Below are 24241 nucleotides of genomic sequence, written 5' to 3'. Positions count from 1 at the left end.
TTCTAAATGGCCACCATGGCCACCACCCATCTTGAGGAGTTTGCCCCCTCACATATACTAATGTGCCACAAACAGGACTTTAATATCACCAACCATTCCCATGTTATTGCAGCGTATCCATATAAATGGCCCACCCTGTAGAGTCACCCATGTCATCTGAATCTAGGTGTTGCAATGGACCAGTCAAAGTCCAGACCTCAACCTGATTGAAATGCTGCAGCAGGACCTTAAGAGAACTGTGCATAAATGAACTCCTGCAAACCTCAGTGAACTGAAACATCATAAAGAAGAGGAGGCCAAAATTTCTCCACAACAAAATCAGAGAAAGATAAATTTAAACAGAAAACATCAAGCTACTACTGCTAAAAGTAGTACAATCTACTGAATCGTGGGGTGTACTTAGTTTTTCAAAGGACTGCTGAGAGTCCTTTTAAAGTGAATATGCAAGCCTGATTTAGATACCAAACAGTAAACACCACACTGTATTGATAGTAATACAATACCACTTGTGCCGCAGGTGCACCATGTGCCTCTGGGTACACAAATACCTAACATAGTCACCACACCCTGTGCGCCTTGTGCCTTATCTGGTGATTGCCCTTTTGCCCATGGACCACTGATTATCCTATAATGCAAACAGTAGAGATGCTCTGAGTGTCAGGTGCTGTTAAACTATAATTGTATGTAGTTAGCAAATAAGAGTAATTTCTTCATCATGGAAAGAAACAAAAAAAGAGTAGTCAAGCAAGTGCAAGGTCACTAAATTGGGTACACAAAAAAGAAGTAACTGCTGTGGTGTTTAAGAGAAGCTGTTAATGTAGAAGTCTGTGGGTTTACTCTGGTTGCATTGCAGCTTCTTGTGCCAGTTTATGTTTGCAGTCAGCACTTAATTGAATGATGGTATTGAATATATGCATATTACTGCATATAATGCAATGTGCTTGCCATTTAAAGTCACAGTGCACCAAATGGTGCTGGCTCAAAAAATAAGAAAAGAGCTGTTGAATGCACTTTTACAAAAACACATAAAGTGCCTATATTACAAATGCAAGACCATGCTTTACCAGACTTAAGGGCAATTTAGAATATATTTACAACAGAAAAGTTCCCCCTGATAAGTTGAATTTCATCTGGATAACCTGTGTAACTTTACAGTTACTGTCCCAGTCTATACCATTACTTAACTCACCAGATGGCATTCTCTGAGACTTAGACCTCTTCCCCAAATTGAAATTCATGCAGAATTCAGTGCTGAGGTACAAATGGTCAGTGCGATAGTGATGGGATTTCCGGCTCTTTTTAGAGAAAAGAGCTGCTCTTTCGGCTCCGAACTGGCTCTTCAGGTTGTTTTGTTGCTTTAATTAATTTATTATTAACAATAATATAAAATTATGCACAAAAGAAATTACTAATGTAAAAAAAATGTGGTTTTATTTATATATGTTTATATATAAATATATGTGGTGGCCCCTAGAGACAAAACATGTACAAACTCCAAAAAGCATGTACAAATTCCAAAACACATTTCTAGCGTTAACTGAACTTCCAAAACAGAGCTACCTAGATCACTTAAATCACACAAATGAAAGCATATGTGTATTATTTGTGTATTTATACACAAGCACTCATATATATTCAAATAATTTAATATAAAAGTTCATTTACCTGTTACTACCACATACCAAATGCGGTTGTTGGTACTTGCTGGCTTGTGTAGCCACTAGGTAACAAAAGCTCAACACTGCGCCTAGCATTCTGAAGCACTTCTGTTGTCTTTTGTACGTGTTTTGGAGTTTTTACATGTTTTGGAGTTTTTCTGTGTTTTGGAGTTTGTACATGCTTCAGGGTTTGTATGTGCTTCAGAGTTCATACGTGTTTTGAAGTTTGTACGTGCTTTGTCTGTAGGGGCCACCATAAATATACTTTTATTTATTCACTCCACATAAAATGTAATAAATAAAATCATATTATACAAAAACCAACTATTCAAATTTCAACTTTTAGCTATTTAAATTTTCAGTTTTTTCCTTTTAAACAAATTTAAAGTGAAACAACACAAAACACTGCAAGCCACAACACAATTAAATATAAATTAAAATATGAAAACAAAAAGAAGATGCACATTCTCTGTCATATGGGCCTGCATGAATAAACTTTCTGAATCCTTTATCATCTGCAACTGAAAATAGTTGTGGATGATTACTATACCTTTCTAATGTGAAGTTGTTGTCCCTGGCTCTCTTTCTCTCTCTCTCTCCCTCCGGCTCTGTTCCTGTGCTACTGCCAGTGTAACTACCGCCCCTCCCCCCTCTTCCCAGCGCAAAGCACAAGGCTCGCATGCGGAGTGACGCGGGAAAAAAGTGCCAGAGAGAGGGTGAGAGAAAGAAAAAAAAAAACCCACGGCTTGTGTCATTCACTTCAAAGATCCGGCTCTGTTTCGTTCGCAACCGACACATCACTACAGTGCGATCCAGGGTGCTGGAGATGCCACACTTCATAAGAATATCTGTTTATGAGGGATAATGGGCTCATGAAATGTACCTATAGTTTCTGCTTTTTATTTTTCACAGTTGTGAAACTTTTTGATCGCACTTTGTGTAAGCATTAAAACCTAACACAGGCAGTAAATCATTTGAAACTCACTTGGTCATTAAAATGTTACATTTCACTATTAGCCTTATTCTTTAGAATGGTAGTTTTTCCCAAATTCAGCAGGCCAAGTCTAGCTGATTAGTTATTTACAACATGCCCACATTTTAATGACACACAGACACACAAAGCACTTCAGGGAAAAGCTGTGGTCTGCAAAACAGTTTGGCAGGAGCTGTTGGCGGTTTACTGTTTTCTTGCTCAAAGCTCTTTGATGGGAGTTGTTGATTTATGCTTCGTTAGAGTGCTTTCCTGTCTCTTGCACATTTAACAGACAAGATGATAAAAAAAATAACCCTAAAAACAACAATATGTAATCCCTTTAAAACAAGGAGTCTTTGACCCTGCCTTCACAGTATTACTTTTCCCTTAATCGTCACATTTCTGAGGTTTGAAAGAAAAAACATGCACACTTTAAAAAAATACATTTATGTGTGATTGCTGTCATATGATTTGAAACTAATTCTCGCTATATGTTTACAATGATATCTACATTTATTGACATCCTCCACTGCATGCACAGTTACCTGGCTCATCCATGCATGTATAATGCAATCTCAAGTGAACTCTGTACGTAGTAAATCTACTTTGACAAGTATACACCCAGTCAATTATCTGTCAGGGCAGATTAGTGAGCAAAACTACTGGTGCCCAGTCACTACATTCAAAGTGTAAAGTAGTTAAAGCAGAATGACATGTGCTTATTCCCATTTTGGTAAATCACATACTTGTACTACATTACCTGTTACATCCAAGATAAAAATCTTACATAATAAATATATTATGTAAAAGACTGCACCTGGATGTGTTACTGTGCTATAAACACAATATTTCGCAAATATTGTGGACTTTTAAAAAAAACTTTTTAAAAGATTCATTACTGCTAAAATAGCAGCTTTTTAATTATAAATGTATCATGAACTGATTACTTACATTATACTACTAATAAATTACTGTCATTTAATGGTCGGGCATTGCATTGCACAGCTACAAGCATTTCACCTCATGTCATACTGTGTATGGTTGTGCGTGTGACAAATAAAATTTGAATTTGAAATTATTTTAAAAAACAATCTTTTGGATTGGTGATGATTATTCAGAGATGTTCTAACTGTATAATAATTTATATCTTATCTTAAATATAATGTAAAACTACATATATAAGACTGGGTTGTGTATTTGCACCATGAACTACCTGTGCATGTAACAACCATTAAAGTACATTAATGCATGTTGCGCGCATGTTCACACATGTTTACTGCACGATTACTCTTGAGAAGTTTTCATGCTTATATACAATTGAAAGGCTGAAGAAGCAGCTGGCTATGCACAGCAGCACAATCATGCAAGAAAATTTGCAGCCGTACTGGTCCTCCATGCATGTGTGAGCACTTTTACCTGACTTTTGTGTGTGTGTGTGTGTGTGTGTGTGTAGTGGGGGAGTGTGCAGTGGTTGGCTGCCTGATGCGGTGGTGCAGGTTTCAGTGTTACACAGGCCGGGCCCAGTGCTGCAGGTTGTCCGGTAGGGTGCCTGCCGAGCTACAAGCATGCTGTTGATGTCAGGAGCAGAGGAGAGGAACGTGAGGAATGGCTGAAAACTGACGGTGATCTCCCGTAAGGAAACAAACCGGGACGCAAACGTCCGCTATGTTTAGCTGAAGACCTGACTGCCCCCCGGACCAGCCTTTCAGCGACGCACTAACAAGCACTGCTAGTGTTTTTCTTCTTCTTTTCTTTTACAGAGGGGGGGTTATTTAATGGGACAGCGAAAACGCAAAAAAAACGCAAGGTACGCTACCGCTCCTGTCGCCAGCAGAGCTACTTTTATTTTCACGGACTAATACGACACACGGGTTGAGAAATGTTTCCCACCAAGGTAAACTGGCCGTCTTCGAAGGCAGTGTTTGTGTTTTGAGCTAGCTAAACGCTTTTGTGGGTACATTTTTTTTTTTGCTTTTTGTTTTCTGTGGTCGGGGTTGTGAATGTATGAAGTGTTTGAACCGCTGGGGTTTTGTTTTGAAAAGCGTCGGTTAGGCTTCACCTCTTCATGGTTCACAACCTACCAAACCACATGAGAAGAAGACGACGTCCGGAGTAGATTAAACCGCAAACAAAGGCCCCACTTCTTCCCCCCCTCTCCCGTCGCTGCCACCTGAACCGAAGAGGAGAAAATGCGTGTGGATCTGTTTTGGGTCTGTTTGTGGTGTTTGCTTCGCCCCGGTGCCACCGGTCAAGGGCAGTCGACGGCCGTTTGTTCGCTCTCATGCAGCTGCGATGAAGATGGGGGTGCAGACTGCTCCGGGAGAGGGCTGACCACCGTCCCAACCGGGCTCAGTACTTTCACCTACTACCTGTAAGTGACAACCAAGCATCTATGATGAAACACAAGCTATTTGCACACTTAAAAACTGCCTCATCGTTTACTGTACTGTGTTTACGACGTAAGTGAGTGATGGCCATTGAACATCACCGGGTAAACTTAGTGCAGATGGAGGGAATGTCCTGCCGTGGATTTTAGGATTTCAGACTTACAAAGGCTGACCTGTTATCTAAAGCATCACAACACTCAAAAGCCTGGCGTAGTTCAGAAACAAACTATACACAGCTGAATCTTCAGGACTTATCACTATTATAGCATCAGTATAGCAGCGCAGCCTCCATTAATGTTGTAATGACATGTGTAATGATTGCAGCTAATAACTAACTAGATTATCAGTTATTATTTAAAACAGGGAATCAGCTGATAGATGGATCTGTGTAAACTGTTTCCAGAACAGGTGAATAAAGTCATTTTTAAGCACAGGTTGAAACTTTTTGCGTGGTTTGCTACTAAAAGTGGTTCCTTATGAGAAAATATCTGCTACTAATCATAGAGTGAAAGCAGTAGATACTGAGAAGTGAAAGATTTATGATGCTACTATGAAGCTTCCCACGATACATTGATTCTGCAATACTTGATCTAATGCAAAACTGTCGTCTATGGTGCATGACAACATAAAGGAAAAAGGAAAACACACTGCAAAGAAATGAAATACACATATTTACCTATTTGCGATTGTTATGGTTAAATACTGCCCAGCTTCAGGAAGCCTTTTTAAAGTACATTTGAACTCGGTGATGTCTGACTTTTGCCATGATCAATGAAATGTTCTCCAGGGGGGTGGCTGTGGCTCAGGAGGTAAATTGGAAGGTTTTGTGGTTCGATCCCTGGATCCCACAAAATACTGAATCCAGAGTTACCCCGATGCATCAGTCAGGGGTGAATGTTGGGTTAAAAGTGTTTGTATGAATGGGTGAATGAGGCTTGTTGTAAGAAAGCGCTTAGAGTGTTCAAATTGAGTAGAAAAGCGCTACAAAACCACTGTCCATTTAGGGGCCAAATACAGTTAAAGTTTCTCTTGATTTTTGCTTTACCTGAACCATGGGTAACCTCTGTCTTACTCTCTCTGTCTTTTGTCATCTGTGCAGACTGCATGGACAGTCTGTGTGGAAATATTATATTTAAACAATTGGTTTAGCTCCTGACGTGTACACACAAGTATGACAAATATATTTAAAATAAATCCTCCAGGTAAAGCCACAACTTGTCCAACTGTTTCTCTAAAGGTTTTTGTGGGAAAAATGACTGAATCACAGAGTAATGCACCAAGTGCTGTGATCACAAATAGGGCTAGATTTGGGTGAGTAATGCATGGATGGTAGCCAGCAGTGTCTTGTTCCCTCTACTGTAAGATTGAAACAATAAAATAAGGAGTCAAGCCTGTTCCTTTATCACATTCTCACAGCAAGTCTGGCTATGTTTAACTGCTGCACTCATTTTTACAACAAGTTGAGCAAATAGAGACCAGGTAGGTTTGGTCTTTTATGGAGCAGTGCAGATACAGTTGATGACTGGCCCACGAAGAAAGAGTTTGTGTCACAACTTCTGGGTTAATCACAAACTAAAGTAACTCTTTAGTCACTGACTCTGCCAGTTCCCGCGTGAAAAACACACTCGAGCTTCACACATACGAACAGCCATTTTGAGTTTGGGCCTTGTTAAATGTGCAAAAGTGCATGCGACTTTCAGAAAAGTGTAGAGGCTTGTTTGTTGAAACCTCTGTGCTGCTGTGCTGCCTTCTAAGAATGGCGGCCAAAGCCCTGCTGCACCAAAATGGACAGTGTACCACTTGAAATTCCCATTGTTGAAGGTGTGAGGTGAGCTAAACAGAGGGGAAATGGTTGCATGGCGCATGAGGCTTACAGCTGAACCTCTCGGCATACTTGCTCCTCTGGGTAAAAACAAAATAAAAGGTTCACCACTATATTATGACATCTGAATTACAATATGGTGCAGTGTTTTCACAGAAAAACACTGCTGCTCTCCATGCTACTCTGTTGGCTAGTTTTATGCCAAAAAGGAAAACACTGTGTTGTTTGCGAGCATGTGGTATCTTTGGTTCTCATAGTTTGTCCTACTCATAGCAATCTAAATGCTCTGTGACACATTTTAAACCACTTAATGTATTCATTTGAGACTTAAAGTATGTGAAAGGTTGCTTGTCCCCCTCTCTTTTTTCCCCTTCCTGGTCTCTTGAACTTTAGTTGTCCTCTCTTACTCCCTCCGTCTTTTGTATGTGGAGCAAGGGGGGGGGTTAGGGATCATGATGGATTAGTGAGACATATTGCAGCTGCAAGGGCTCCTTCTCTCAGGGCTAATGCACCCACAATGGCCCGCTGAAGTGTAAAGGAAATGTCTCATATGAGCATTTTGTCACTACAGTAAGGGCCATTTGTTTATCATGTGTTTAGAATCAGAAACACTCCAAAAGTAGAACCTTTTATATCCAGGCTGGTGGGTTCCAGCATCAGGAAAGAAGGTGTGTGAAGAAACAAACACAAGTGTGCTCGCTCACAGCAGCAGATTCAGTGCCCAAAGGTAAGGAAATGATCTCAATGTTGTGGAATAGTGTATCGTTGTCATGAAGGAAAAAATAAACGTGGTAATGGGAGACAACGCATTTTTACAATAAATCATATGACATTGTTGGCGTGGACTCTTACCTTCAGCCCACAGGGGCTTGAGTTTTGGCTTCTATAATGGAACCAGGCCTGTCACAGAAAAACAGATGGAAGAAGAGGCCCCTCAGCCAGTGACAAGGCAAACACTCTTGTAGTGTACCTGTCACAGAGTGTCCACATAGGTTTTTCTTTTGCTACAGTGTCTGCACAAACTTGTGTATTTTAAGCAAGCATAGAGGCATTGTTAGAGCGGATATCTCAGTAATGTTAGGTCCTTTCATAGCGTGAAGGTGCCTGAGACTTGGGAGGGGAATGGAGGGGTGGCGTCATGGGTCTTGCACTCTGCTGGTAGAGCTTGCCGACTTCACCACTGGTGCCCTCAATCCATTTTTAACTGAATGATACTTTTGTTCTTGGTCAGCAGAGGTAAGTAAGTAAGTAGTTCCTGCTTCCAAACAGGATGAGCTGTGGATGGAAGAATATCAACATCCTCTCTGAGTTCTTAACACTGAGCTTTATTGGTATACCTATTTCCGTCCTCCACCTGCAAAGCTTCAAACGTTCAGAGATTTTTCAGAAATTCTCTTCAAAACTCTACAAGAAACTCAGGGTTTCAGATTTTTTACTTAAGTGTCTGGTCTTCTATAATGTCAAAGAGAGATAACTGGAAGAGGTTTTAGGGTAACTCTAAAGGATGTGAGACCACATCCTTGAAAATGAATCTAATCTGTGGCAGGTGATATGCAAATGACAGTCTGGGAAATCAGCTTAGGGGTGGCACTTAGGTAATATGGTGGATGTTAAATGATTGGATTCAGCTGCCTCTCCAGTAGATCTCTTGTCCTGTGGATGGACTTGAACTACAGCTGTTACCCTGGTAGCTTACCCACCAACTAGTTGGTGGATTAAGTACTTCAATACTAAAATGAGTCATCCACCATGCTTTGTTGGCCATTAATATACCAGAGCCACCAGTTTGTCTCACACATACACATGAAATGCTTATCATCATGTTGTCTATTTGCTGTCGTGCTAAATTATTGTGAAGTGTTCTCTAGAATTAATCTAATTGTATGTTTTGTGTTCAGTATCTTGAACTGTTTAACAACCTTAATTATATGTTATGAGTGAATTATGAGGCTCCACATCACTGATGTAATGGAGTCATTTGTGAAGGGTGATACTTACTTTTCTTGTAAAATAAGTCAACCAGTGAAGTAGAGACCAGTCATTTAAAAATTCTCAAAAAGTAATTAATTTACCAGATTAAAGTAAAAAACAAAACAAAAAACCAAATGTTCAGTGGAGCTGTTTCGACTCTCTATTTGTTTTTCCCCATAATAGTTGCAGTTGCCTTTAATTGGGTTCCTTTATTTTAATATTTTTAACATTAAATGACCAAATGTTTAAGAAAACATGAATGATTCATGGCCACATTTAACTGTTAATCTGAGATTCGAACTGCAATTAAAATTTTTTACCTGAAATTGTGGTTCGTTGTTCATTTTTTTTATTAACTCCAACAGCATTTGCAAAACTTGACAATCAGTTACTGCCCTGTGCAATAGTTTACAATATAACAGTTTAACTGCAGTGTTGCTGTGCAACCTGCGCCATAGCTCAGAGTAATACCCTCATAAATGCCATCGCATATCTTTATAACAGGATGGGCTTTTGTGCACATTTTCAGTTCTTCCAGAAATTGGTAGGTCAGTAGTACATTAGTTACATTTAATCTATTGTTCTAAAAGCTGTATTTTATTTTTCCTGTAGCCCATTAAGGACTGTCTGACACTTTATTCGTTCTAACTTTGCTAGGATAGAGCCCGACTCTCCCTTTACCTTTTAATTTCTGTAATTTTACACATTTACTTCTTACAGCCAAAACTCATTGCACACTTTAGGTTGCGGGCCAAACAAGATAAACATTTATTGAACACACTAAAACAATGGTTTTTTTAAACATAAATATGAATAAAAACAGACAGGAATATTATTCCAGAATAAATAAACTTTAAAAAATAAACTTTAACTTTAAATATTTTGCTCTTCATAAAAATATATCCCGTCAAAATTATGCAAGTTAGAAATATGAACATGCCGCCAAAAACCCCAGAAAAAAAATAAATGAAAGCATACACAAGGTTCGAGCCGTGTGTAGACGGAGCTGGGGCATTGCTTCAGGAATGGAACTAATAAACTGGGCGGGCCGTTCAGTGTTGTACTTTGCCTTGAGTGTACCATTACACTGAAGCTCCATCTGAATCTGCACAGGTGCAGTTTCCACATAAACGGGTTGCAAAGCAGCTCGAAATTCTCTTTATGTGCTTCAAAGTCACCAAAGCTCTGTGCGAACTCAGTGCGCTCAGTTTATCAGCAAAGTGCGCATTTGGGAACACTGTTGCGCTGACTTGGTTCAACATTACTTGTCAATAGGGAAAGTGAGGCAAGTTGTACTGGTGCATTTGTGATAGCTTCACTTGAAATGCCTTCACCGCATCATACATGCCATGTCCATGAACTGACAGATTTCCTTGCTGAGCTCAAAAACTCGATTGAGAACTCTTCCCCAACTCAGCCAACGGACCTCTGTATGATAAGGAATGTTGGCAAACTCTGAATCTATTTCTTACATAAAAGACTGAAATTGACAGTGATTTCAACCTTTAGCTCAGATAAAATTTACAGTTTGCGTTATGGTGATCATTACATGCTCCATTTTTAGGACTTTACCACAACGTTTCCTGGTGTATGATGAAGTGAGTGATATGCTGTTAACTCACCGGTACAGTTCTCCTCCTGCATCTTTACTCGCATCCCGCCGAGTAGTCCACTTTTTTTCACCGCACAACACCAGTGCTCCATCTGTTGTAAGTCCAACAAGTTTGTCCCAGGGTAGTTTCATGTCGGTTACACTGTGACATACTTTTTAAAAAATGTCTTTTCCTGTCGTTGTCCCGTGAATCAATTTAATGTTCAATATATCCACTTCACTGATGAAGATGGCCAGCTGCGCAATGCCCATCATGTCTGTACTTTCATCCACAGCAAGAGAGTATGCAATAAAGGTTTTGCTTCTTTCACACAACTGTGTTCTTAAATCAGTGGCCATCTCACAAACCCGATCAGCAATCGTATTTCTCCTCAGGCTGACATTTGCCAAAATCTGCGTTTTGACTGGACTCAAGACGTCGCACACCTTCATCATGCAGCACTTTAGAGTGGTAAATGGCCGGGCTGATTTAGCTATCTCCTCTGCTACTATAAAACTTGCTTTCACAACAGCTTCACTTTGTGATTTTTGCTCTGGTGAAAAACGTCTGCTGAAATGTCAGATTCTTCTTTAACTCTTCTACTTTCTGTAGTTTCTGCTCTGCATTTAGGTTTTTCAGCTTATCCTGACGTTTTGTCTCGTAGTGCCGTCTTAAATTAAATTCCTTAATTACAGCCACATTAGCTCCACTAATAAGACACACGGGTTTACCAGCAATGTCTGTAAACATATATTCAGCCTCCCACCGGTGCTGAAAGGCTCTGTTTTCAGAATCAACTTTTCTCTTTGCCGTTGTGAGGGCTAGCTTTGCAATAACAGAAGTTTGACTTGATTGACGCGGGAATGTTCCTGGGTAGCCTAGCATTCGAAAAGGAGGCTGCAGCGCTGCATTATGGGATCTGTTGTTTGTGTGTTATTAGCACCTCATATTGCCGGGCCATGCATAACAGTAATAATAAATCTATATAAAATGATCTGGCCCGCGGGCCTTGAGTTTGACACATATGGCTTAGGTAATGCTGACAAATTTCTTTTTACCACAGCAGCATTTCTTTACCATGTATATATTCTGTGAAATAATGTTGAAAATGCTCCTTTCTTCTTACATTAAGATTGAGTGTATAGTTCATTGATTAAATGTATAGTAAAACGTATTCACAGTGAGAGAAACTGTAGTTTTACTTCTGCAGCCCACATAAGATCAAAGTGTATAGATTGTGGCCCAGAATTTAATCTGAGTTTGACATCCCTGCGGGAGTGGGTTGAGATCTGGTGACTGTGGAGGGTGTTTGAGTTCTCATTGCCATGTTCAACAAACCAGTTTGAGATGATCTGAGCTTTGTGACACGGCACGTTATCCTTCTGGAAGCAGCCACCAGAATATAGTCGGGGCCTTGACCACGTCTGCATGCAGCTTTCGTCCATCAGATACACAACAATGCACTATTTTTGGTAGAGCATGCTAGCGGGCCGTCGTCATTACTTTGTTTTTGTTTTTTTTTGGAAAATACGGCACACTTAAAATCAATCCTTTGATTTTTCTGAAAAATCGACAGTGCCCCTTATAATCCCGTGTGCCTTATGTATGAATTCTGGTTGTGTTTACTGACCTCAAAACGATTTTATGTGGTACACGGCGCTCGAAAATCTGTCAAATGTTTTAGTACGACTTTGCTAAGCTACGAAGTCGCACCACTTGATGGATTGTCGGAGCATTACGGCTATTCTACGCAGGAGCCTCGCGGAGTGATGTGTACTGTGCTTCAACATAATATTACCATATTGTGCGTGTGTGTGTGTATAACCTCTTTTTAAGTTTTGTGGATATTATACATTGTTATGCTCACGATATGTCAGCCAATTTTAACTGGAAATGCCTTTTGGTTAAACTGTCAGTGAGGAATTTGCATTTGCACTGTTAAATTTTTATATAACTTTAATGCACATAAAAAACAGCTGCTAGTTTAAGTGAAAATACATTGATGGGGTTTTTTTGCAATAATAAAGTTGTGGAGTTGTAAAGTATTTTGTCTAGTGTCAATTATATCGTCAGTTATATCGTCAGTTATATCGTCAGTTATATCGTTATCGCAAATTTCCAAATGTATATCGTGATAAATATTTTTGGTTATATCGCCCTGCTCTAGTTGTAATTATCAGTTAATTCTTAGTCCAGCTCAGTGGAGTGGAGGGTTTCAGAGGCCTTTAGCCAGGCAACTGCTCACATGCAAGCTGCTCTCTTCTTTCAGCCCCTCACTGAACAAAGTAGACTCAGAGTAAGGTGCGCTTGTGGTTGGAGGGCTGCTGGCTGTTGCTATATTTCTGCTTCTTTACTGGATAGTTTTGTGTTTTTTGAGGCCCACAAATAGTCGTTCATGAAAGCCAGTGGCTGTTGGGTGACTTTAAGAACTTACCAAGAAGTCCTGCAATTTGTTTGTCACACAAACAAAAACAATAACTCAAATTTGTGATTGTTAGAGGCATCACGAGAATGCCGAGTCTATGGGGATCAATCCCAGCTGACAAGCCTTTAGCAGCACAGTTGAAATTTTTCCATACTCAAGTGTATTTGAATCAGTTTTTGGGGCAGTTAATGTCTTCTTTATGTAATTGTGTGGCATGAAAGCATTGCTTAGCTTTTGCTGTGAGTATGTCATGAGGGTATCAGGCACTGAAGCAGAGTATATTTCCACATTTTGAAAAAACAAAGATCTGAATTTAAAAATATTTACCCAGTCAATGACTATTTTAAAAAAGTCAAATATTTCTATTAAGGTTTCTACCATTTTCTGCTTATTGTACATTTCTTTATCTAACTGGTGGAAAGTGTCACATGAGGACAATGCAATAGATCAGCCATCAATCTACAGACTGAGGAAAAAGGTGGCACAGTGTGCTCCAGTAGTCTGTATGTTTTACTTTTTTGCTCTTACAACACAAGATCTGGAAAAATCCGAGACCTAGGAGCATATAAAAAGGATATAAAAAGTGCCTCACACAACCCCTTTTTTGTGTTTTGGCCCTGTCATGCAAGCTTGATTTGTGAAGCACTGCAGCAATTGTTTTCTCTTCCGGTGAAGTGTCCCACAGGAACCGATGACCTCTCGAGTTATTTTACAGTAGTTCTTGGCATCTTGGCCTCAGACCCTAATTAAAGCCCTTTCGCGGTTCCTGTTTAGGTTTGGTCAGACAGCTAGCTCTCTGGAGAATCAGCGCAAGTGCTTTTTTATTTCCTTCTTCTTATAAGTCCTCTTGTTCTCTCTGAAATTTTGTCACACTGTTTCCCAAGAGAGATGAATCATGTGGTTAAAGGGGCTGAGCAACAGGTACACCCAGTAGTTATCAGGTGTAAGTACTGACATGTAAGCTTGCTGTTAAGACTGTGTTTGTGGTAATTTAGCAATTTTTATACCTGTACTCAGTTTGAACCCACAGGCTGCAGGTTGCAGAACTGTGCTTTGTTTCATTTCTTAATCTGATGATTTTAAAAAGATGCCAAAAATTGCCTGAAATTGGTTCTAGGTCACAAATAGCTATGTTGTTGTAGTTTTTTTTTTTTATAATTACTTTTGAATGTAAGAAGTTTCAGAGATGTTTTAAATATTTTAAACAATGTCTGTGTGGGTGCCAACCCTTTCAGCACAGTTTTATATGTAGTATTTTTGTGACATGGCAAGTGCTTGCTTGCCTTGACCCAACTTATCTGGCAGATTTAGATTGCATTTTTGTAAGATCCTATGTTTTGGCTTTAAGAATATATATCCCTGCTTCACCTTAGCTCTCCATATTTTCCTCTTCTCTTAGCACATCTCATACCTTTCTCAGATTATCTCCTTCCTTGCTGCTAAAATGAAGCCAAACGGCACACGGGATAGAAATTTGCAGATACCTGTTTGTAGAAGCGTTTAGGCTTGTCACCATTTATCACAGCTGCAGTTTTAGTGTCCTCTTCAATCTGTCTTAGCAGGGACAGGCCAGGACCTTGATGAGTAAAGCAGCCAGACACAGTGGGAGGGAAGGAAGTGTGATAGAGTCATTCAAGCCTCCTGTACTCCCCAGAACGGCATGTGGTTTAGGCCACTCAACAGTCTGCGTGGATGATTTAGTCAAAAGGTTAAAAAATGTGGTTAAGGATGTATCCATCTGACCATTGCAGCCGTGGTTGGGAAACACCACTTGAGATGTTGTCAGTGTAGGAACAAAACCATAAGGACTGTTGATACAAGTGTGTTTGTGTCTACATAGTCTATATGGTAACTGGATAACCAGGTAAATGGAGATGGGACATGCTGTAGGTTGCAGGGATGATGAGGGTTCTGTCAGGGCCTGCCTTTTAAGGCTTTTGTGTGTGTTTGTGTGTCTGCCTGGCTGTGTATCTGTGTGTGTGTGTGTGTGTGTGTGTGTGTGTGTGTGTGTGTGTGTGTGTGTGTGTGTGTGTGTGTGTGTGTGTGTGTGTTTGTGTATCTGGGTCTGCAGAGGAAGAGCAATATGATCCTTGTAAGATTCAGGGGCCCACACACAAGGTCCAAGAGAGATCTGGCAGTGAAATTCAAGATGGCCACTCAGGGAGTGAAAGGAGTGAGAGGGGAGAGAGAGCGGGGTGCAGGGGGTTGCTTCATTCGCGAATACTGGATGTTTTATCCGTCTCTGTTGTGGATTGATGTCTCTTTACATATTAGGAGTAGGCATCCAGACGTGATATCCGCAGTAAACCCCAAGACGTCCTTTTACGCTCTTTTATTCTTGGAGACGCTTACTTTTCATCACCAGCTGAAAACATTGTACTGCCAGTTCTAAACACAATAGAGTCTTACTTTTAAAGTTATTATTATTATTATTATTATTATTATTATTATTATTATTATTAATATGTAAACACAGGCTTACACACACACACACACACACACACACACACACACACACACACACACACACACACACACACACACACACACACTCACTTTAGGTTTGATGGGGAAGCAAATCAAGTCCTCTGTGCATATTTTTCATGCTGCTACATGCCTATCTTTACTTGTTGATTTGAAAAATGAAGATCCCTGCGGCTAAAGAGAAGGGCTTTTTCAAGGTTTTTTTTGGTGTAAGTTGAAGAGTCATGCAGGCACAGTCAAACATAGAAAGCTGCCGTTGGGGACGAATGATCTAACGACCCTATTGTTTGTGTAAATAGGCTGCAATAGCAATCAAAATCTTCCATCACGGTAATATCTCTTTTCTGCATGTTTAGTTTATGTGATAAAATCAGGCTTCATAGACAGATGATTTCACGTGGAGGTTATTTTGCAACTAAGCAAAACTTTATTTTGAGTATTTTACTATTTAAATCTAGGGTTAAATGAATACTTTACAGCTGTTGAAAACGAGGGGATAACTATTATAATCAACATAAAAGTGAACACTTGGAAAATGAGTGCAAAATCAAGCCAAGAAAGCAACTTAAAAGAAAAAACAAGAGTCTCGAATGAATGAAAAGTGATCTTTGCAAATGTATCGGTGAACTCAAACAAATTTTTTTCCTGTTTCCACAGTGACCTGAGCATGAACAACATCACTGAGCTTCCAGCATACGTATTCAAAACCTTCCCCTATCTCGAAGAACTGTGAGTACATGCCCCCTCTCCCCCCCTGTAAATGATGTATTTATTCTGTACAGTGTTGACATGAGGGCTGGTCTTTATGATACGCACCTGGGTATTTTAGCTTGCACTGTAAAGTGCACAGAGCGTGCCCTTCCTCTTAGCTGAGGGAGATAAGCGTAGCATTAACTGAGGTTACGAATCACTCACCATTCACGAATTGAGCAAGGGCAATAATAAAAGGTGCAGTAAAGCTCAATTAAAAAGGTGAGGTAATACAACATGCATTGAGGCAATGATCATGTGACATCCTGTGTGGATTTTTGCTTTTAAGGGATTATCAGGGTGGCAACAGCACATCTGTGCTCTGGGGCTTTGTTGGAGTGGAGTTCCATCTAATCTTCGTGGGTGTTATTTCTTTGCTCTTTAAATACTTTGCTGTCTGGCTCGGCACTGCTGAGTGCCAGAGATAAAAATCTGTCTACCTGGTATCAGGTAACACGCAGCCCCGAGAAAAATGACCAGCGAGTGAACGTACTCGGGCAGTTCCAGCTCCACTTGACTCGATGCGGTTGTGTACTTTTTTTGTTGTTGTTTTTTCAAGCCCCTTGTGCATCTTTCAGTCGGCAGAATCTTCATCGAGTGTACCACTCAAACCTGCTTTGTGGAAGGGGCAATTTACTTTTCATCGCATTGTGTGTAGGAATGCAAGGCAGGAAGGAAGAGGGCAAAACAATGGTTTCTATGGAAACAAGGCCAAAAAAACCCACCCAGTCTCGCTGCCACTTCTGTCTCGTCTTAGATCATCAAAACTGTCTGACTGCCGTTGAGCTGTCTGTTTCCGGAGAAGGCATTTCCAGGGGTTTATTGATAAAAACCCTTAGCTCATTTTTTGTGTTTGTTTACCCCCCCCCCCCCCCCCTTGTTTTTGTTTTTTTGTTTTTTTACATTTCTTTCTCAGAGCAAATCAGCAGTATCAGTCTTCAGTATTCAGTGAATTCTGGTGGACAACTGTTTCGCTTTAGGGCTTCAGCAGTGTCAGTGAACCAATGCATGGGCCCTGAGGGTAAAAAACAGGGGGAGAAAGAGATCAGGAGGAGAAGGGGGAAAAAAAGAAAAAAGTGCAGGCCGTCCCTTTACAGAACAGGAGCACAGAAAAGGGAGGAATATTCCCTCCTTCTTAGTCACGCAATCTCCTTCACTCTTTTTCTTTCTTGCCAAAGGCACAACAAAGCTCAACAGACGTGATGACAGAGGTATTTTCTGTCTCCCTCACTGTTTGTTTATATTCTTTAAAGTAACCTGTGACTGATTGGCTCTCTGTGTATCAAGAGGGAATTGCAGTCAACTGAGTCAGTCAGCATTGATATGTTTAGTTTCGTGACACAAAGATTTAAAACATTAATGTGTTTATTATTTTTAGTCATCCTTGTTAAATATTTTTGGTTGCAGCCGCATGGTCCACATCTTTTTTCTCTTTTGTGCATTGAAATGGTTACATAAAAGTTTCTGTATTTCTGATAATTATAAGTTGCAGAATCTGGCATATTATTTTAGTAAATGTAAGCTTATGTATTTGTTTTTTGTTTTTTTAGTTTCTTTTTAAGTAAAGTTAATATATTACAGTGTAATGAAAATTGTTGAGTTATAAAGTATATAAAGAAGAAATGGTGGTTCTGTGATGGGATTTACTCCGTATTCCTGCTTTTATAACATGGTTTCATTTCTGAGAAGTTGAAGTTCCAGCCACTATTGCTGGGCAGAAGACGATACGGCTCAGATCACGTTCAAATTGTTATTGTTCACTATCAGATGATAAACCAGAGGAGTTCAAATCCAAACCATATGACCTTGTCTGCTGTGTGTAGATAGGAAATGACATCAGGCCTGTATAATCACAGGTAACTGTACTAATAGTTGTACAAACAGGTGTGCATTACACATGTGTGGGAGGGGGTCCTTGTTTTGATTTACCCACAGTAGTTTACCAGATAGAAAGTAATCGTGTTGTTTTTATTTACTGCTACAAAACTGTGCATTTTCTAGTGAATTTGCTGTTGACAGAGGCAGACCTGTGGGAGTGGTATTGCACAAGGAAAGGATTTAGCCTTTCCTCAGTGAAATCCATCAAAGCCCTGAGGGGACATGTGCTGAATTTGCTGAAAGATGCAAGAGGCGGGGAACCTTTTTAATGTTGAGAAACCTGAACGATTTGTCAAACTGTGTTTGCGCGTCGTAATTAGCGGCTTGTGACAGTCACCACAATCTCTGGGTTGTGTGAATTAGCCACATTGGTCACTATCTGTTGGAAATGAACAAGAGTGACTCAACAGTTATTGACAAGATTAATGTCATGTTTGATTTATAGGCGTCTTTATGCGTGTGCCAACATGCTGCAGTCACGACTATACCTGCAGACTGGTCTTTAATAATAAAAGTCCAAATTCTGTTGCAAGACATCATTGTGACAAACTTTAAGTCGGAAGTGAAACAAATGTTTAGATTTATTGGTTGATTTGTTGGTGTTGTGAATTACGGGCTTCTGCTTTGGAGTTTATAATTGGGTTTGTCTCAAAGTGTGAGGTAGCAGCCTCTAATAGCTGGCAAACATTCACAGTTAATACTAAATGTTAAGGTCATGTTAACATGCGTATCATGCAAGTCCAAAATCAGAATTTATCAAGTTATTTAGATGACTCTAACAGAAAAAAAGAAACAAATATTGAAAACATGTTTTTCATGCTTTTTGATTTTGTGATAAAGTCAACAGTGGACCCAATTTGACTATTGAAGCAGAAATATTTAATCTGTCTGATTTGTCTGACCAGGAACTTCACTGCTTCATGTATTGCACTTGATAAGCTTACAGCAAAGTGGCTGTGCCTGATTTACTGTGATGGATAAAATGGCTTGATGGTATTCTGCAATTAAATTGTAATATTTTTAAGTCTTTTTCATGTGAACAGATATAAACTCTAACAGAAAGCAGATTTAATAAGTTTAATATTGTAGATATAGTTTGCTAATCTACAGCACAAGGCCCATTATGTACAAATCTTGCAAGGTTACCTGATGTTTCTTTGTCCGTTGCATCCAGTTTGTACCACTAGAAATCACCACTAAATTACTTACTTGACAAAATATCTTTTTCTCAGGAAGGTTCTGTATTAATCATCTGTGGTACAATATGCGTACATTTAACTATAAGAAAACTGCTTACAAAAAAGTATAACACCACAGTAAATGTATGACAGGTTTGTTACTCAGCTCAAACTTCACCATGAGCTCGGCTCATGTGAAGCGCTTCTTAGAAATCCTGTTCTGACCACTTGCAGGCGCACATTTGCAACGCACCGTTGATTTCCCCCAGTAACAAAATGTAAACCCTTGAACTTGAATTTCATTTTGGAAAGTGTGCGATGACGTTATGGCACACGCCATGGTTTAGAAAGTTTCCGCCAAAGGTTTTCCCTCAGATGCCTCAGGGCTTTACAAGCCTGGGGGTAGTGCACAATCCCTGTCAATGATCAAATGAGAAGCACCCAGTCTGATGTTTGCTCTCTGGATCCCAGATGCCCTGCTTGTATCACAACTGATGGTCTTCTGCATGAAGGTCGGGTCAATTTGACACAGAAGTTAATGTTTTCTCTCTGCATGAGTTTAAGGGCCATGCTAAAGCTGTGACAAATGAGGATGTGCAGGTGGTCAGCACGAGACTCCTGTAGACTGTTCCAACATCTGCAGCAGTGCCGGCAGAGACGCAAGACTTCACAAGGAAACTATCTTGAAGGGGGAGAGCGGACACATTTGAATCTATTGTGTTTTTTGCTTCTTATGTGTAGAGTTTACTAACTTTCTGACCTGACCTCTTCCTTAATCCAACCAATTAAATTTGTGCACTAACTCTCAAATAAATTTGAACACGTGACATGCAAAGAAAGACAAATTTTAAGTCGGATAAACTGTCTTCTAATACACTCAGCCTTGATTCTCAGGCTCACACCCAGCAGCTCTTGTTGCAGGGAATTTAGCCTGGCCTGACTCGCATTGCAGAGTGATAAATCTGTTGCTAATCTCTCAGGCTAGATAGGATACTTGGTCTCTGTATCCCAGTCAGTCTGTCCCATGCTTATTTACACCCATATTTCCTATATATTTCCTGTTTCCAACAGGAAAGGGAGTTGTCCCCTCAGCCTCAAATTATTCATAAATGCTCTGAAGGAGCTGTGTGATGATAAATGTAACAAGGCAGCACTGTTCAAAGGGAATAACTCTGCTTGTGTCAGCCTCAGAGAGGTGAATTATTTTTCACTCTCTCTGAAAAGAGCACTTCATAGTCATGCTTTGGAGGCTCAGAAAGGGATTTAAGCAGGGGATATCCAGGAACAGCTCTAATCTCTCATGGGTGACAGATGAAGTGACAACAGGCCAGGGGCACAGACGCATGTCTTTGACACTCCAGGCCCCGTGTTCACCCTGAGAGCTGGAACATGATATGCAGAGACGCTGGATATGAAGAAGTCCTCAGCTGAATGCATAGCTTCAGAAATAAAACCGAGTCTGCAGTTTTCTTACACTCTGTTCTGTTTTTGCTTAAATGCCTCTTGTAGCTTTTGATCATTTGAAAAATGTCTTAAATACAAGTTTGACTCTCTCTCTCTCACCCAGTCGACTTCCAGGAAATGACCTGTCGTTCATCCACCCCGAAGCCTTTTCTGGACTGCATCAGCTCAAAGTCCTGTAAGCATTTGCCTTCTCTGCCAATCTCAACACTCACATACCCCCGCAAACACACACAGACGCACTTACGGCTGTGACAGTGTTTTCTACACACTGGGGGAGAGAGTAAATATTGCAGTTTGCGGGAACATTGTGGCAGTGTCAGTTACTGACAGGCTGGGCATACACTTGGTGTAAACTAAATGTAGTTTTCCACCCCTTCCCCAACTATGACTGTGTATATGGGAATCCCCAACAGAGAACTGCGTACATGCTCTGCTTTAAAAGCTAGAACTCCAAAATTTACATCAGGCAGCACACCCTAGTGTGCTTGCACACAGGGAGTGACAAACAAAGCACAGTCCTGTAGATTGTGCACTTAGCCAAAAGTTCAAAGTCCTGCTGATATACAGGGGACGTTTTGAATAGAAACTGCAAACAGAAACACATGGAAACATTATATACAGTGGGGCAAAAAAGTATTTAGTCAGCCACCGATTGTGCAAGTTCCCCCACTTAAAATGATGACAGAGGTCAGTAATTTGCACCAGAGGTACACTTCAACTGTGAGAGACAGAATGTGAAAAAAAAAATCCATGAATCCACATGGTAGGATTTGTAAAGAATTTATTCGTAAATCAGGGTGGAAAATAAGTATTTGGTCACCTCAAACAAGGAAAATCTCTGGCTCTCACAGACCTGTAACGTCTTCTGTAAGAAGCTTTTCTGTCCCCCACTTGTTACCTGTATGAATGGCACCTGTTTGAACTCATCATCTGTATAAAAGACACCTGTCCACAGCCTCAAACAGTCAGACTCCAAACTCCGCCATGGCCAAGACCAAAGAGCTTTAGAAGGACACCAGGAAAAGTATTGTAGACCTGCACCAGACTGGGAAGAGTGAATCTACAATAGGCAAGCAGCTTGGTGTGAAAAAATCAACTGTGGGAGCAATCATCAGAAAATGGAAGACATACAAGACCACTGATAAACTCCCTCGATCTGGTGCTCCACGCAAGATCTCATCCCGTGGGGTCAAAATGATCATGAGAACGGTGAGCAAAGATCCCAGAACCACACGGGGGGACCTGGTGAATGACCTGCAGAGAGCTGGGACCAAAGTAACAAAGGTCACCATCAGTAACACACTACAACGGCAGGGAATCAAATCCCGCAGTGCCAGACGTGTTCCGCTGCTGAAGCCAGTGCATGTCCAGGCCCGTCTGAAGTTTGCCAGAGAGCACATGGATGATACAGCAGAGGATTGGGAGAATGTCATGTGGTCAGATGAAACCAAAGTAGAACTTTTTGGTATAAACTCAACTCGTCGTGTTTGGAGGAAGAAGAATACTGAGTTGCATCCCAAGAACACCATACCTACTGTGAAGCATGGGGGTGGAAACATCATGCTATGGGGCTGTTTTTCTGCCAAGGGGACAGGACGACTGATCCGTGTTAAGGACAGAATGAATGGGGCCATGTATCGTGAGATTTTGAGCCAAAACCTCCTTCCATCAGTGAGAACTTTGAAGATGAAACGAGGCTGGGTCTTCCAACATGACAATGATCCAAAACACACCACCCGGGCAACAAAGGAGTGGCTCCGTAAGAAGCATTTGAAAGTCCTGGAGTGGCCTAGCCAGTCTCCAGACCTCAACCCCATAGAAAATCTGTGGTGGGAGTTGAAAGTCCGTGTTGCTCGGCAACAGCCCCAAAACATCACTGCTCTCGAGAAGATCTGCATGGAGGAATGGGCCAAAATACCAGCTACTGTGTGTGCAAACCTGGTAAAGACCTATAGTAAACGTTTGACCTCTGTTATTGCCAACAAAGGTTATGTTACAAAGTATTGAGTTGTATTTTTGTTATTGACCAAATACTTATTTTCCACCCTGATTTACGAATAAATTCTTTACAAATCCTACCATGTGGATTCATGGATTTTTTTTTTTCACATTCTGTCTCTCACAGTTGAAGTGTACCTCTGGTGCAAATTACTGACCTCTGTCATCATTTTAGGTGGGGGAACTTGCACAATCGGTGGCTGACTAAATACTTTTTTGCCCCACTGTATGCATGTCAGATCCAGTGATTTATTCATGTTACTTATAAGTACACAAATGAAAATAATTGGCTGTATATTGGCTTCAGGCAGACTAAGTTAATGTTCACTTCAGGTCAGGGTTTCTTCATATTTGTTTGCAAACTTTAGACTTTAGAGTTATTGTTAGACAGGAATGTGATGTTGTTTTAAGTTTATTAAACACACAAAAGTTGTGGGAGATTTTGTAGACTTTAGGTTGTCTGTATTTGCTCGGGGAAACTCCGTTTTCTAAAGTGAGTAATAATAGCCAAAGTGAAGCCACGTGATAGTGTACGGACGGGAACCTCAGGAAATGAATTTATTTATTTTGTAACAAGAGTTGAAATAATTGAAATATTCAGATATATTTTTTCCAATTTGTCCTCAGGATGCTCCAGAATAATCAGCTGAAGATGGTGCCAAACTCGGCACTGAAGAACCTTCACTCTCTCCAGTCTCTGTAAGTCATTTGCATGAACACACGTACACACACACGTGTAGCATGTTTAAGCACATGCCGGGTATTGTCTAGATAAAAATCCTTCAAGGATTCAAGTGGACCTTCCTCTCCTGCATCAACCTTGGAGGAAGCGATGCACAGGCCTGCTCCAGAGATTGTAATAGTTCTTTGTTATTGTATTACAGTGCTGTTTAGATATATTGTTTGATTAGTTATAAAAGGTTGTAAACTTCCAAACGTGGTCTCACAGGGGAAATAAAGCTTAGCCTTAACTCTGGACTGAAAACTGTCTGTTTTGGATTGCTTATGGAAAATGTGAATGGTCAAAAAGTGGAGATGCTGTTGTAAGTCCTGCTATTATTACTATAAACATACAGTGTTTCTATTAGAGAGGCTCAATCAATAACTAAAAAGCCTGTTTCTTCTAGAATTTACAGATACTGATGTGTTTTAAGTGTGTACTTAGGAATATGTACTGTAGTAACAAAGCACTCTTAGTGTATTAAGCAACTTACGGTGTGGAAATGGAATTTAATGTCAAACTAACAAGCCCATCCAAGATGGGTACTCACAAAGATGATAATGAAGCAACAGTAGCACTGCAGGACAGTTTATCTACTATGATATGTAATGATAACATTTGCTGCTGAAAATTTGCATAACAAATGTATGCAAATGGGTCTGTACTGTGCAGCTGAGCTTTTAGTTTCATGTTGTGAAAAACAGGGGAAAAAAATCGGCTGCGCTGATTTTTACTGGGATTATTTTTGAGGGGAGGGCTGTGTTGTAGCTTCTTGCTGTGTTGATTAGTTGGCCCACAATTTTGGTGGTAAACATCTATGAGAGGGATCGCTTTTAAATTTACCACAAAGATTCCCAAATGTCAGATCATAAATCCCAGTTACTTTCGCAGTACCGCTATGTGATTCACAGTACTACCGTGTGGTTTGGACTGACTCCCA

The 24241-nt window shown here is 40.3% G+C and overlaps 1 protein-coding gene across 1 annotated transcript in view; it reads left to right on the top strand.

The window, feature by feature from the left end:
* Positions 1-4043: 4043 nt before the first annotated feature.
* The window catches only part of lgr4 (leucine-rich repeat containing G protein-coupled receptor 4), a 32653-nt gene continuing 12455 nt past the window's right edge, over positions 4044-24241 (top strand). Inside the window, exons 1-4 of the mRNA XM_040011343.1 lie at positions 4044-5002; positions 15970-16041; positions 20686-20757; positions 23208-23279. Coding sequence (XP_039867277.1) covers positions 4821-5002; positions 15970-16041; positions 20686-20757; positions 23208-23279 — 398 coding nt within the window. The 5' untranslated portion in view covers positions 4044-4820. The remainder of the gene's footprint in view (positions 5003-15969; positions 16042-20685; positions 20758-23207; positions 23280-24241) is intronic.

The sequence above is a fragment of the Simochromis diagramma genome, unplaced genomic scaffold (assembly GCF_900408965.1).
Source record: "Simochromis diagramma unplaced genomic scaffold, fSimDia1.1 OVJJ01000603.1, whole genome shotgun sequence".
Taxonomy (NCBI): domain Eukaryota; kingdom Metazoa; phylum Chordata; class Actinopteri; order Cichliformes; family Cichlidae; genus Simochromis; species Simochromis diagramma.
The sequence above is the reverse complement of the archived record's forward strand: the minus strand, read 5'-3'. Positions and strand labels throughout refer to the sequence as shown.